The 14718-nt window shown below is 36.9% G+C and overlaps 1 protein-coding gene across 1 annotated transcript in view; it reads left to right on the top strand.

The window, feature by feature from the left end:
* Positions 1–14718, top strand: part of LOC106965091 (CUB and sushi domain-containing protein 3-like) — a 65250-nt gene that overhangs the window by 14505 nt on the left and 36027 nt on the right. The window contains exons 3-4 of the mRNA XM_015060989.1: positions 1112–1288; positions 8421–8603. Of these exons, the coding sequence (XP_014916475.1) occupies positions 1112–1288; positions 8421–8603 (360 nt within the window). The remainder of the gene's footprint in view (positions 1–1111; positions 1289–8420; positions 8604–14718) is intronic.

The following is a 14718-nucleotide window of genomic DNA, read 5'->3' as shown; positions in this document are numbered from 1 at the left end:
CTTCGATCTGGGATGTCACTGCGGACGAGTCAGGGACGCAGGTGAAAACATTCGTCGAGTGTGTGTGTGTGTGTGTGTGTGTGTGTGTGAGGCTAATCATTTCCAACACTAAGACAACTTTAGAGGTTTTAATGTGCAGGAGGAAGATATGATCAGTGACTTTACCTGGTAGGCTATTGTATGTTTTTTTATTTATTTATTTTCCTAAGCAGCCGTTTTGCAGGCACGTATATCTGTGTATCCTACCAATACGTATTTCATTAGAAGTTAAATAACAAAATCTGTGTCGCATCTTTCTGTGCAAATATCTCATATTTCAATGTGGACACCTGCATCTTATAGTCAGTGTGGCCTTCATGTGTACAATTTTTATTTATTGTCAAAGTTAGTGGATGCTGCTTATATTCAGATATGCTCAGTAGTTCAGAAATTACGGTTGAATTCTCTCTCTCTCTCTCTTAATTTACATTTTATTTGCTTTTAAATTTTGTTTAGACTCCCATAAATTACAATAATTTCCATGACTGAAACTGAGGAATGATTGTGTGTGAAGGAGAGAGAACTCCAAGTTTGCTTTGCTAGATCAATGCATAACACAGTGTCCATCCAAGACCAAACTGGTGATGTTAATGTTTCCAGCTTGAATTTCAATTCATTAAATGAATATTTGCATGGAAATTCATCAAATTTGGTGAAGGAAGTCAGGAGAAATGATATTTCAGACAAGTAGCAGACATTTTTTCCTGCAGAGGGCACAAACATTGGGAGGTTTTCTGGCTATACAATATGATGATGCATGCATGTTGATACTAGCTAGTTACGTCCATCTGCTTCCAGTAGACTTGTTCCAGTGGTAATCAGACTAACTAAAGGAACCAAAAATATTTATCTGACCAACACCAAAACAGCCTTTATTTCACTGATGAGTCTTTGCACTCACATAGCAAAGAAGGAAGGAAAAAAACTCTACGACAGTTCAGTCACCTTGAAGTATTCTTGCAGCCACCTTGGGGGCCTCCAACCCCCAGATTGTGAATCATTGATATAGAAAATCCATTACTATTTTACACCTCTGACCTTCACATCCTGTGTTTCCTCTCTTGCATGGCAGCGGTACAGTGTGCAAATCCAGGTACCCCAGCTCATGGCCACATTTCCCGTGTGGACGGCACGACTTTCTCCCACTCCATTGTGTATTCCTGTATGGAAGGATTTTTCTTGACAGGATCACCCACTCGCCAATGCCTGGCAAATGGCACCTGGTCTGGCTCAGCTCCAAACTGTACAAGTAAGTATTGCACAGATGCAGGAGTGTTCGGCTGTCTCCTGGTCATTTTGACTTTGCGTAAGAGTCAAGGCCATGCTTAGTATTTACATTGTGAAATGCACAGTTAAATATTCTATCTGAAATCAATTCTGAAATCAGTTCAGCGACTGGTATTATTGTATATATGTATCGTATGGGTTATGCTTTGCCATAGTCATTAGATGTGCATAGATCAATGAAGAATTAATACTGACAAAGGAAAAAGTTGTAGAAAATCTGGGTTTTGATGGTTTGAATGCATACCAGGTAAAAATTTGTCATATACAACTTATCTAATTTGGCAAAACTGGGATATTTAGTTCTTTTTGCATCTACCACCAAATATTTGCAATTTTTGGTGAGAAGAGAAGATCTTTAGGTCTGATTTTATTTATTTATTTTTTTAAACTTCCCCACCTCCAACATTCAATCAGTATCAAGCTTTTGGTCATGGTTAAAGCTGCGCTAGGCTAAAGATTGGCTATGCCTACTGTTGTTTGGACTTCTCTTGCTCACATTTAACTTTTAACAAAACTAACAGAAACTGAGTCAATCTATTCCTCACTGTTTTAAATTAACTTCAAATGGAAGCTGAAGAAGTTCATGACAGAGAGAAAAGGATAATGGGCATACATTAAAACAAGATATAATTGTCTAGAAATAAGTTTTAGTCTTGCACTGCTTTAGCCATGTTCAGGATTGTTTTCTTTTCAGTTCTGATGCAGGCATTAAGTACATTCTTGCCAGCTGCTGATGAAGCATTGATAATAGTGTGTTTTAGTTTTGAGTTCAAGAAACTGTGTATCGATACAAGTAAATGGAAATAAAATCACCTAGGCATTTTGACTGGAGCCTTAGTTTGAAATTCTATTCATTTTGTATATTATCTGGAACAGGCACAGTTTCCTTTATTTGTGTGAAGCAGAATAATCAAAGCCAACGTGAGAATAAATGGTTCCTTTCAGATGATTTTCTTCTTTGTTTGCTCTAAATTGAGGCAATTGGAGGTTTGAACCGAGAAGCTAAAATAGACAATACTGTTGGAAAAACCTAAGTCTTGGGACTAAAATATCAAAGCTGGCATTTTTTGTGGTCTTGACCTGAGCAAATAAGTCTCTGAGTAAGTAAAAACTATGCCTGTCTATATTTAATTTGTTCCAGGATGGCTCTTGGAGAAAATTACATTGTTCCTCTCTCTGAAAATCACCATATTCGTTTCCCCCTTTTCCTTTAGCCTATTATTGTATCACAAGAAAGATAAATTGTATGGGCATAATTTTCAATTTTGGAGTAAAATGGCTCTCTGGAGAGATATGCACAGGGAAGAAGGCAACGGAGAGTAAGATTGAAAAGTGGATTGAATAATAATGGTCAAACATGCAGGAATCCAGGGGAGCTTTTCTTTTTTCTTCACTTGAAAGCTTGCTCATCACCAAACCGATTCCCCTTTTAACTATCGGCTCACATTAAAGTTTACTGGTCAGTTCAGGGACATCAACACTTAAGATGCTGGGATTGGCTCAGTGTGCCTTCATTAGGGAGGCAGTCATTTTCATGGTTCACGGAAAATCGATCATGTAACTTAGCAGATCAAAGTCACACAAGATTTTCAAGGGGAAAAAGAAAAGTTTTTTTTTGTTTTTTTTTACACTTAACTCTTGCTTGTGTATACACACTTGTGTATACACACTTTTATAAAGCATGTTTGGGAAATAACATTTTATCAAAAATATTAGTCATAAAAGGATAAAAATGTCATATGAAATGTGAAAAACATAGAGCCTCTTCCTTAAGTTTTTTTTTTCTATGATGATGTTCTGTGGCTTTGTTGATTTATGTCCACAATCTGTTTCATATTATTTAGTACTTAGCAGAACAGACAGATGTGAAAACCTCAGATAATATCTGGATTAATGGATTTAGATGTCACCGGGTTCTAAACTAATTTCCACAATGATCTCATCCTGTAGACTACTGTTGATGCATCCTAGATAGCTAAAAATAACACGTATAAAACAACAAAACAAGACAAATCACATTCTCTGATGGAGCTTAAAGTGCTTGGGGTTAGGGTTAGTGCTAAAGTCATTGTGATTTAGCATCAGTAGAATCACTAAAACACATCAACACATGGCTAAAGATGCAGAAAATGAAGAAATCTCACCAGCAAGCCATATTTCAGTGCAGATAGTTTGAAACCTATTTGTGAAAATTGTCTCATTTGCTAACCTTTTTACCTGTTTTACAATTTTTGTTGAAAGAGTTTGTATTTATACTGTGTCTTTTGTTGGCAGAACATTTGTGTGATATGTGTAAAATGTTCCCAGGGTGAAGTTAAATTGCATAAAGCCGATTTACATCGTGCTGTTTATACTGTATACCTTTTGCAAAAGCTAAGCTAAAATGGAGGTGAATGGTCTGAAATGAGGTAAACTCAAGTGGTGATCTACTTCTAAAAGCTCTAAGTATACCTTGGACTGCTGATATAGTAGATTAGCAAAGTATAAATCTTTTTAAGAGTAATTGTGAGTGTTGATCATCTGGGCATAAGTAGACACAACACTTCCTACAAAGGCTCATGTTTTTAGTGGTTGTAATTTTTTACATTTGCACAACAGTTGTGGGTTTCAAGGGCTTTCTTCGCAAAGCCCTTGAAAAGAAAAAATTCACCTCCAATTGTGATGATGAGCAGGATAATGCAGGATTTTTTAAACAGATAAATAGGATCAGAAATGCAGCTCTTACTTCAGCACTTCATACTTGGAAAAAATAATCAAGGATTTAATTAAAAACCGATGTGTGATTTCATTGCTGCTGGCAGGCCTGTAGGCCCAATCCAAGCAAACACAGGAAGGCTGAAATCTAGAAACAGCACTTATGACTCCATTTCTATATAAAAATTTAAGTTGTGTAATAACATTAAGGATGGATTACTTTAGGCATTTTTGATGGGTTCTCATTTTGTTGAGAAACAATACATACGATTTTACACAATTGTTGTAAGGCATCAGTTTTTATCTCAATGGCAGTGAAGTTATTCCTGGTTTTCAAGGTCTGTATTCAAACAGTGCTGCACAGCTGCAAGTAAATCTACCAATACTAAACTCTCCAGCCTTCATTTTGTCCTGAAAGGCTGCTTTTATAGATGACAAAAGCTTTATGGACATTTATAAAACCTTCAATAGCCTTGATTTTTCAGGGTACCTCACCCTAGCTTTGAAATTATTCCACTTAAAAAATAGAAAACAAAAGTTTTTTTTTTTTTTTCTTCATGCTCAAAAGTGTTACTGACTGAGATCTTTGTGGGCAGGGGATATCGAACACACTGGTAAACGACTTGCTGCCATAGATATAATGACTGTAATTTGCAAATGAGAGACTTAGTCATCTGTTAACATAGCTTGTACTGTTTTCATATTCTTCTATAAATTTCATGAAGCTCAGGCTGGAAGTTCAAGAGCAATCCCTCCCTTTGATACTGAAAACATGGGTTGTGTAAAGCAACATATTTGCTTTAACAGAAAAAAACAAGCCACTGTTACTTCATAAATGAACAGATACTGTCCTGCGTGGGTGTAAAAATATGCTCATGTATGACTTCTGCGAGAGACGCAAAAAAGTAGTTTACTACCCACACTGCCTGTGCTGTCGAAGGAAAAATCAGATACGGCTGACAGGTTAGTTTCTGTGTGCACTGCAGGCATATTATAAATGACTGCGTATCAAGCATCAAATAATTGCCAATTGCAGAGCCATTTATTCTTCTGACACACAATACAGGATGCTGGGTTCAGGAACCTTTTATGGAGGATGCGGTGTTGGATTGATCCAAAGAAACAAAAGGCGCCCAGCACATAGATTTATAGAACTTGTGTCACGCAAACACATACTGTAGATCTAAAATCAGTGTTCCTGATTTTCTATAACTAATTAGCATATAATTTCCTGCTTCATAGTGTAAAAAAATACATGTATGTAAAATAAGATTTCTCATTCAGGAATTTTAACTGCCAAGATTTACTGTATTTTTTTTTTTTTTTTTTTTGCTCGTATACAGAAAGCAAGTCATTTCCAATCATGATCAGCGTAAGTGTCAAACTCCTTGTGAGCAATTGAAAATAAACAAACTGATTTAGGGGACCAGAGTTTGGCAGAGACAGCCATATGCAGAAAACCCTCCTGCCCCAGAATGTTTAAGAAGTGTCCACAAATCAGAGCCTGTGTGTGATTTAACAAGTAGCACACAAAAAAAGTGAAGTCAAAGACTGACAACTATAATTTAATCAGCGATGGCGCTGGGGTAAGACCTGACAACGTAGCCGTCCAACTCTTAGCCATCTGCTTGTTTTGAGAAAGCTGAGCCAAGAGAAGGAGCCAAGAGCAAACATGTGAAAAAATAATCAACACTACTATTTTTATTTCAGCTGGGCCCTCAATTTTAATTTGACAAATTAGATCTACCATAGGACATTTCCAATTAGGACGTATGGGGAAAAATACTGTGTAACTGCTGCCTCTGTTATTAAAAACACAGACATCTCTCACTTAGGTCAAACAGCGCAGTTGAAACTGAGCGTTTTCAGTCCTTTAGTAGAATTTATGATGGCTCTTGCTGAACTACAAACTGTGGTTATGTATTGTCATTACATATCAGAATATTAGATGACTTCTTAAACCGTGGCACAAGTATCTATAGTGGCACTTGGGCCAATCAAAAAAGATTTTGGTGTTCATTACTTTTGGGATAATTCAGAAAATTTGAATTGTGATGTAGCCCTGTCAAACATCAATAGCCAGAATAATGTGTTTGAGAATACTCTTCATTGCTTCATTACAGCCTTCTAAAAATAAGGAGTAGGATTAGAGAAAGTTTCAAGTACTCCCTTTATTAACTGAAGTTGACAGCAGTAAACCAAGAACAAGTCCTAATGCGGTGTTCAATTTATCTAGTCTGAAGTGGGATCTTGGAACGACATCAAACCCAGCTTAACGGCGTACCGGCTCCAAATTAGGAAATCTGGGGGTTTTGTTATTTATGCGTTCAGTTATTAGGCTAGCCACTCAAACTAATAACAGTGTATTTTATTACTTCTTGAGTCAAAGTGAATCACAAGTGGCACTACTTTAGCTTTCCCACCATGGCTGTCTGTTTTTTTAACACATCCTAAAATGTGAAAAGGGAAAAGTCTACTAGCCTTCTTTCCATCAACTTGCCAGCAACAGGTTGGGAAGGAGCGTCAATATTGAGAGAAAATTCTGGATTACCCCGGCTCTTTCTCTCAATAAAGGCATTGAGCCAGGGGTCTGCAACTCTAGTGCTCAAGTGCAGTAGGGATGCGACTTTTGGATGCATCCTTACTCCAACAAATTTTAAAAATTGTCATTCAGTGCTTTGGAGTCCTGTCTGCTCTTTTGTTTTGTAGTTGTTTTTTAAGAACGCACCAATCTATTTGTTTGGCACTTCATAGTGCTCCTGCTGTTTCTCCGATTGATTTATGTGCTTTTCATCCAACACACTCTGTTGCACCGAGAGCTCCCTTGATTACATGTTTAAGGTTCTGAGCAATAACTCCCAAACCCCAAGTGCCACACTGTGGCTGTTTGGATTTGGTTGTCCAGTTGCATTTCTGAGCACTGACCGCGAGGATTCCAGATATTAAAGAGCCGTAATTCTTAAATCCCCTCCTTTTATGTCTTTGCATCTTTGTACTTTTTAATTTTAAGTTTCCCAATTAAGGGAAACTTTTCAAAATTCCATTGAGCGTCCAGCACTAATCCTTTGTTCACAGCATGTGGAATAAAATAATTAAAAAATTTTAAATTATTAAAGATTATCATTCAAGTTTTTCTGGTGAGTATTATTAATGCTATACTTTAACTGTAGTTATAATTTTTTATCCTGTGTTTATCCATTGCTTTTTTTTCTACTTTACTATTACAATGGTTTGATTTGTCAAATAGAACTAATTGATGGAGGTTAATTTGAATGCCCTATCTAAGGCCGAAATTATAACTAAAACGCAGTTTTACCACATTAGTTTGCTAACTCTTTTATGTCCTACTTAAATACGCTTTTTTACGCCTTAATAGAAGGTAAATAACTTCTTGTCATAAAAAAATACAGAGTTGCAGAGCAACATCTCCCATAGGTCAACAAACTGCTAATTTTTTTTTTCCAGCAGCTGAATAATGACCTGTCAAAAGCACATAAAAGGCGACACCCAGCGCAGCACCGCATACAGTATGTTGAAACAGCGATGAATCTGTTAGTGGCTCACAGCTGCTCTAAATCACTTTTAACCGCAAAAGTGACAGACTGCAGGGGAGCAATTAGCACTTCCTAATCATCGCAGCATAATTACCACCTATTCATTGATAAACATCGCCGAACAAAATTCTACCGTTCAGCCATTCTTTACTCTTACAATATATACTGTTGCTAACGAATAAGTATAGGTGCTGTTCATAATTTGATTTATGTAAACCATTTCTGTTATTTACAGTTACACAGCTCAATCAGTCAGATAAATGTTTAAACTATCATCACAAACTCTGTCTATTTGCACCCGATAATGAAAAATGGAAAAACAAGAGAAAGATTTTCCACTTTCTTCTGCATTTCTACAATGCCTTTAAAGTTATTTAAATTGATTTCATTGTTTCATATTTTTATTATTGCTGCCAGTCCATATAAACTTTGTTGTGCAGGCATGTGCACATGCAGGTGTATTAGCTCAAAGTTTCACATGCACGAATCACGCCCGTCACTCGGCTGGATGAGGACAAGACACTGTCGCATCATCACACAAGTTCGTTTTGATATATATATATATATATATATATATATATATATATATATATATATATGTGTATATGTGTATTTATATATATATATGTAAGATGTTTTGCAACCTCCTAAATGTTTTCCATGGCTCTGCATCTAGCATCATCAAATTTCCTATTAGTCTTTTCAGTGTGTCATAGGCAGAAGAACTTATGTGAAAACAAATGAAAACTGTATTTCATTATTTTTTCACTCAATACATTTTATTCACTCTACAGTTTTCAGAATAGGTTCTAATGCAACCTGTTTGTTTCTGTCGACCAATGGCAGTGATCACCTGCAGCGACCCTGGCATCCCAGCAAATGGGCTACGATTTGGTGACGACGTCACAATTGGTCAGAATGTGACATTCTCATGTCAGCCAGGATTTGTGATCATGGGAGGGGAAAGTACCATCTCTAGGACTTGCACCAACAACGGGACCTGGAGTGGAACAATGCCATCGTGCCAAGGTAAGCCCATTTTGTTCTGCAGTCGACTCATACTTGTTTTGCAATGCAGTCAATCTTGATAACCATCAGGCTTTGTTACAACAACCTTGGCACACTAGCACAGCGTCACATTAAATTACTACTTGATGTTTGATAAGATTAGCAACAAAGGTGACACTGGACTTCCTGTGTGTTCAGGTAGAGGTGGAGTGTTTATTTCATGCACTGGCCCTTGACACATTACATCAGATGTCTACAAGTTCACAAAAGTCAACAGTTTGCAAACAATGAGTGCTGTTATTACTAGAAACCTAAGTGATGTAACTTTTTCAGTTCGAGGAGTTTTACTGAGCAGGAGAAAATTAAAAATATCTGGTCTTTATCGGGGTCAAACGTTTGTTTAAATGTAACTCGAAGTGTAAAACTAAAACAGACTAGATTCCTCTATTAATAATTTAAAACAAAACCACAAAAAGGTCAAAATAAAATTGCTGCATTTGAAGAACTACCAGCACTAACTTCAAGCAGCCATCTTCTTTTTAACTTCGGCTTTGTTGGGAAAGAATCCTTGAGAAAATTGTTTCTGTTCATTGAAGTCTGTGCTGAAATGTTATTTCTAGTTCATTCTACATTTGTTTCCGTTATGTCAAAACATCTCTGCTTTGGTTTCATCTGTCTAAAGGAAATGGTACCAGTCATTTGTAATGATGCAAACCTAAGTTTTGTACCTGCATTATTTTTAGAGGGAACTACTTTACAAAGAAATGATAAATATTTTTTTTCCCCTCATTGTCCTGTCATGAACTCTTCCATTGAACATGGTAAGGCCTGGAGAGTCAACTTTTCAGAGAATTGCACAATATGATGTTGGAGTGAATTTGCCAGTTAATTTCAAGCCTGGAGAGATTTGCAGCTGTCTGCAATGTGTTTGTCTTGTAATTAATCTTTTGCACTGTATAATGGTGGACTTAAATTGTTTCGCAATTACCTTATAACCCTTTCAAAATTAATGAGCAGCAACAATTGCTTTTCTACAGTTGTTTCTGATGTCTGTCATCCTTGGTACTGCGCCTGCACACATCTGTTGCAAACTGGTAGAACGTTGCTCAAATTTTGAGCATTTTTGAGGTTGCCACCAATACCAGAGATCCTAAATGACGCACGTTAGGTTGGTGAAGGCGACATTGTATGCTGTAATTAAATATAGAAAAACTTAGAGCTTTTGTTATTCTAGAAGAAATTGTGAAGGTGTTTTATAATCTCAGAGTTTTAGACTTGTTCGTCTCGCACCTCAAACTAAAGTGTTAAAGCACAATTTAGAGTATTTGAGGAAACATAGCAACTCAGATTTACACTGAGAGTGCAGGAAATTAATAAATAACATAATGCAAGAGAGCCATCTAGTAATTGTTTAGATTTTTAGTCCATTACTCCAGTTACTTAATGTTATTTATAATATCAAAATTTGAAAGGTAAATTAAGCATTTTTTGTTTTATTTTCAGCTTTATTTTCAACTTCAGATGCTTAACTTGTCTATCATAAAAAAAAAAATAATAAGTTACATTTAAAATGTGCATGACCAGGTAATAACCCTGTCATTTAAATGTTACGTCCAGATAGAAAAAAACTATTAAATAAAATATTACGTTTCTGTGTTTAGACAAACAACATGGATGTCTCTCAATGTGCAATTAAATAATAAGTTATTGTCTCCCTTTGTGAAAGTTACTGCACATTCCAGCAGTGGTATAAAATCCTGGAAGTGAGCTTAGTAGTTTTACACCCATCAGCTCTACATCAGTCTATGATTTATGATCCCAGAGTGGAGGCATAGATTAGCATTTCGGCTGCTGACACCATAAAGTAGGTGTTGCAGGAAAGATTAACTCGTGCAGAAAATGGTTCAGATGTACACCGGGAAATAAAAGAGCCTACAAGGCAAATGGTGGCTTATTGTTGCTAAGGAACTGTTTGGAGGCTGCTGTGTCAGTGACTGTACAGAGAGGCAAACTCTTATTATGTTTGCCTCTTGAGAAATGGCAAGGGACAAATTAAATGTGAGAAAGGTGGCAGAGTTTGAGAGACTATCATGTACACATACAAACCTAACAACTTGTTGGAGATATGTACGCATAGAATGGCTGAAAGTTGTTGAAAATCAAACACAGGCTTGTTTTTCAGCTGCCTGTGCATAAGATGCAGCTTGGATCCTAAATAGCCATTTTCTTTCCTTTGCTCTACCTCAAGATTTAAAGCCGCACGCTTCTCATTGTTCTCAAGCTCCTCATCTGCCCTTGCTCAGGCGTTTACAACATCCAAACTGACAGCGAGTTGAATTATTTCACTCGTGTTTTTCATTATTCACAAAACCTGTTCCATTATATGCCGAAGACGCCTGATGAGTTGATAGTTGCCCAACTGCTACCCACATCTGTTTAAACAGAGAGAACGAGAGAAAGTGAGGGAGGCTGAGCCGGTGTGTGTGTGCTACATGTGCACAGGCATGTATGTGAAAGTTTCTAAATCTAACCTCCAGCTGACAGCTCCTGCTGCAGCTCTTACACTCTGCCCTGCTCCTGCTATCCTACCTGGGGTTGATTTGAAGAGGAGGTAACTCTGGACTCTAAGCTTTCCTGTCACGCACACCACGATGCATTCATACAGTCAAAAGACCTCTTGCAGCTATGGCCTTCTCTCTCTCATGCATACATATTCACAGGCTCTTCACACTTGCCTGTGTTTTTTTTTTTCTTCTTTTTTTCCATCATCACCGCTGTCCGTAGTGCTGTCCACTTACGTTGACCTGCACACATTAATAAGTGACCTATAGGGTCGCTGCTGCCTCTTCTCTCACTCTCGGTTCTCCAGTAGCAATTATTTATCTTATGAAGTAAATGAATAAAAGAAAGGCAGAAGGGAGAAGTTTGATTACTAAGTGTGTGCTCTACATCCGCTTAACTACTTCTCAATATGGATGAGATATTAAGGCAAAACACAGATATTACGAGGCCTTTTCTTCCTTTATTTTCACTGTAATTTAAAACCATCTATAACAAGCGATAAGAATCCAGTCGGCTAATTGCAGAACTTTTTTTCTTTCAACTTTTTCCAAAGCCTACACAGCAGCATGTTTTAGAGGTGCATGAGGGAAATCTGTATTTCTCTTCTAATCAGAAGACCGGCTATTCTAGGAGAATTGTTTGCCTTTTTATTTTGCACGACTAGCTTGAAGTTAAAGGTGCAGCAGTCAGGCAGTTTGAGCTGCTTAAAAGTGACGGGAAGCTGGGCATCTGTCATCTTGTCACAGATTGGGATAACGTGCCAAAGGAGTATGAGCTAAAACGCTGGCGGTTGGGGGGAGTAGAAGGAGGAAAGACATACAGAGACAAATGGAGATTCGAGGAGACAAAGAGGAGACAAAGAGGTTTTACTCTGTGCATAATTTTGCACATAATGTGTGAACGTCAGTTCTAGCTGCTGAGTTTGTCTGTGATGTGCATACACACAGACGAGGCATCCAAAGTGTGATCCCAACATAGGATCAGTCTGAATCCCAGGTTTGGCATGTTCAGCTGAGAGCGACTAATGCTCTAATGCTGCTTAGAATTACTTTGGAAAATGGGGCCACTCTCTTCTTCTCATTTAGTTCTGCTTGCCACCCAGACCTGAAGCTTTTTTTTTCTCCTTCTCTGTTTTTGTGTCATTTCTAAAGCTGCACTTAAGAGATTAGAAAGCCTACCTCTATCATCAGTGTAACATACCTACTAGAATAACCATTTCTTTTTTACTTTGACTTCGCCACTGTTGGATTTTTTTCTCACAAATCTACTCTAGGAGAATACAGGTAGTCTGATGTACAGTAACCACCTTTCATAAGTGTTATTTTTTTCCCAGAGCTTATTAACGTCATCACAGTTAATTACACCACGGCCTGAATGTCTTTGTAAACATAGCGTACCTGTGAAGCATATATGCTGTGTAAATGTCCACATGGAAATGGAGCTGGAACTGCAGCCAACCAAGAACAAAAGACGCTTCCCCTTTGGAGACAATGAGTGAATATCCCACTGTGGTCTGTTCCATATTCATTGTTACTCAGTCTTCAGGAAAACAAACAAGTAAGCAAAAAATGTGGCAAGAACGTTGTCCCTTATAAAAGTCGTTGCATCCTTGAATTTTTTCACAGTTGCTGTCATTTTACAACAATAAACTTCAGTTTAATTGATTACAATTTTTAAGTAAGAAACCATATTCTTTTAAAGGAAGAGATAAATTATATGCATATATATGAGAGATGCGGTAGATCAAATTTAATTTGCTTTCATGCAAAACACAATGTATCATCTTCCTGATAATCTGATGCATTTTTTTATTAGGGACAAGAAAATTGATTGGCGATATTTACAGGATGTATGGAGAGGAAATACACGGCAACATTGGAAGAAATCCTGTTAGAAGCTGCAAAACAATTAAGATAAAAGTTTACCTTACAACACACAAAACAGTCAGCTCAAGCATATTCATGTTTGAATGGCCAAATCCAGTCAAAGTTGTAAAACTGTGCCAAGATTTGAGTATTGCTGTTCACAGCCTTTTCTTATCCAGTCTGACTGGGTTTGAACTGTTTTGTGAAAATCAAAGAATTTTAGTCTGTAGAAACTGTGCAGAGCAGACAAAGACACCCTTCACAATTTACAGCTGTACCTTACAGCAAAAGATTACAAATTGTTGTTTGTGCCACTCTTTTCAGTGTTTTACCTATAGAGAAAGATATATATATATATATATATAACATATTGTTTCCTTTCCTCTTGAAAGCTATGCATTGTTTTGTGTTGGTCTGCAACCTGAAACTCCAATACAAGACAATATAATTCAGAGCTGGAGCTAAAACACACTCATTCTTATCATTCTAATTAAAATTTCATTTTCAGCTATCAGTTAATATTTGGACTGTAGTCTGTTTTCTTTGAGTTTCAAACCTACAGAAGCTTCAAATGTTTATAGATAAAATAACTACCACGCCATACACAGTACAGCATGGGGTAAAGATTGTAGTCATGCAATGGATTCGTCATCCGCTGATCTTAGGTAAACCTGTAGAAAGGATTGTCTCCTCTAAATAATGTTTACTAAAGCTGCTGGGGATCGAACTCTGCTCATCTGCAGTGAGACTCATATTGCACGAGAATAGCTACAAATTTAAAGAACTGCCATAATGTATTCACATTCTTAAAACCCATAGCCAGACTGCAGCCCCATGGGCCCATGTGCCAGTGTGTGAGAACTAACTCAGAGCTTTATTATGCATTTATTTATTACATTTGTTGAGCAGAAAGTTTACAGCTTGCAGAGCCACAAAATGTCCCCAGATTACTCACAAATATTCAATAAACTGTAAACAGAAAAAGGAAAAAATTGTTCAGTCAAAACACAAGTTTCCATTTGGTCTAACTGTACAGTATGTAAAATGGAAACTCGTTCCTGTTTGATGTCCTTGAACTATTGCTATGCTTTATTGCACTTAGTTTGATTAAAGTTTAGGTAATATGCTTTTTTGTGGAAATGTTCTGCGAGGGAAAGAGAAATAGATATAGATTATCACCATTTTAACACCTAAAACTTTTTATAATCAACTTAAACATGTATTTAACATCACATAAAACTACAACATCAAGTTTAAAGCCATATTCGTCTGTATCCACTAATGGATATAGACAATGCAGAGCTTTTGTTGTCCTTTGGTACATTTTTAAATTTAAAGTAAACGGTTTTCATCAAACTTCCCAACTGGATCTGTATAAAAACTAGCATGTGGAACACATTGAAATGTTCTTATTTCCTTTAAAAAAAAGTGCCTTATTTCTCAAAAAGCTCCCAGTTTTTAGGTTTTATGCACAGAATCATAATGTGGTCTCCACAGGCTGCCATATATTTTTCACCTTTTTACTTGTAAGCATGTTCTGAGTTATAAGTCGGTCTGTTCTGAAAGCCGGAAGCATCTGTCTGCTTTATGGTTAAAATGTAAAGTTTCCCCATCAGTTGTTTCACTTTCAGACATTGTTTTTCTGATGAAAAGTAGAAATGTAAATAGTAACTAAAGTACTCTAAAATGTAATTGTATGTTCTTCTTTT

The sequence above is a fragment of the Poecilia latipinna genome, unplaced genomic scaffold (genome assembly GCF_001443285.1).
Source record: "Poecilia latipinna isolate Pla-1442-1.1 unplaced genomic scaffold, P_latipinna-1.0 Scaffold1763, whole genome shotgun sequence".
In the NCBI taxonomy this organism is placed as follows: domain Eukaryota; kingdom Metazoa; phylum Chordata; class Actinopteri; order Cyprinodontiformes; family Poeciliidae; genus Poecilia; species Poecilia latipinna.
Note: the sequence above shows the minus strand (reverse complement) of the source record. Positions and strands in the feature narration are given on the sequence as shown.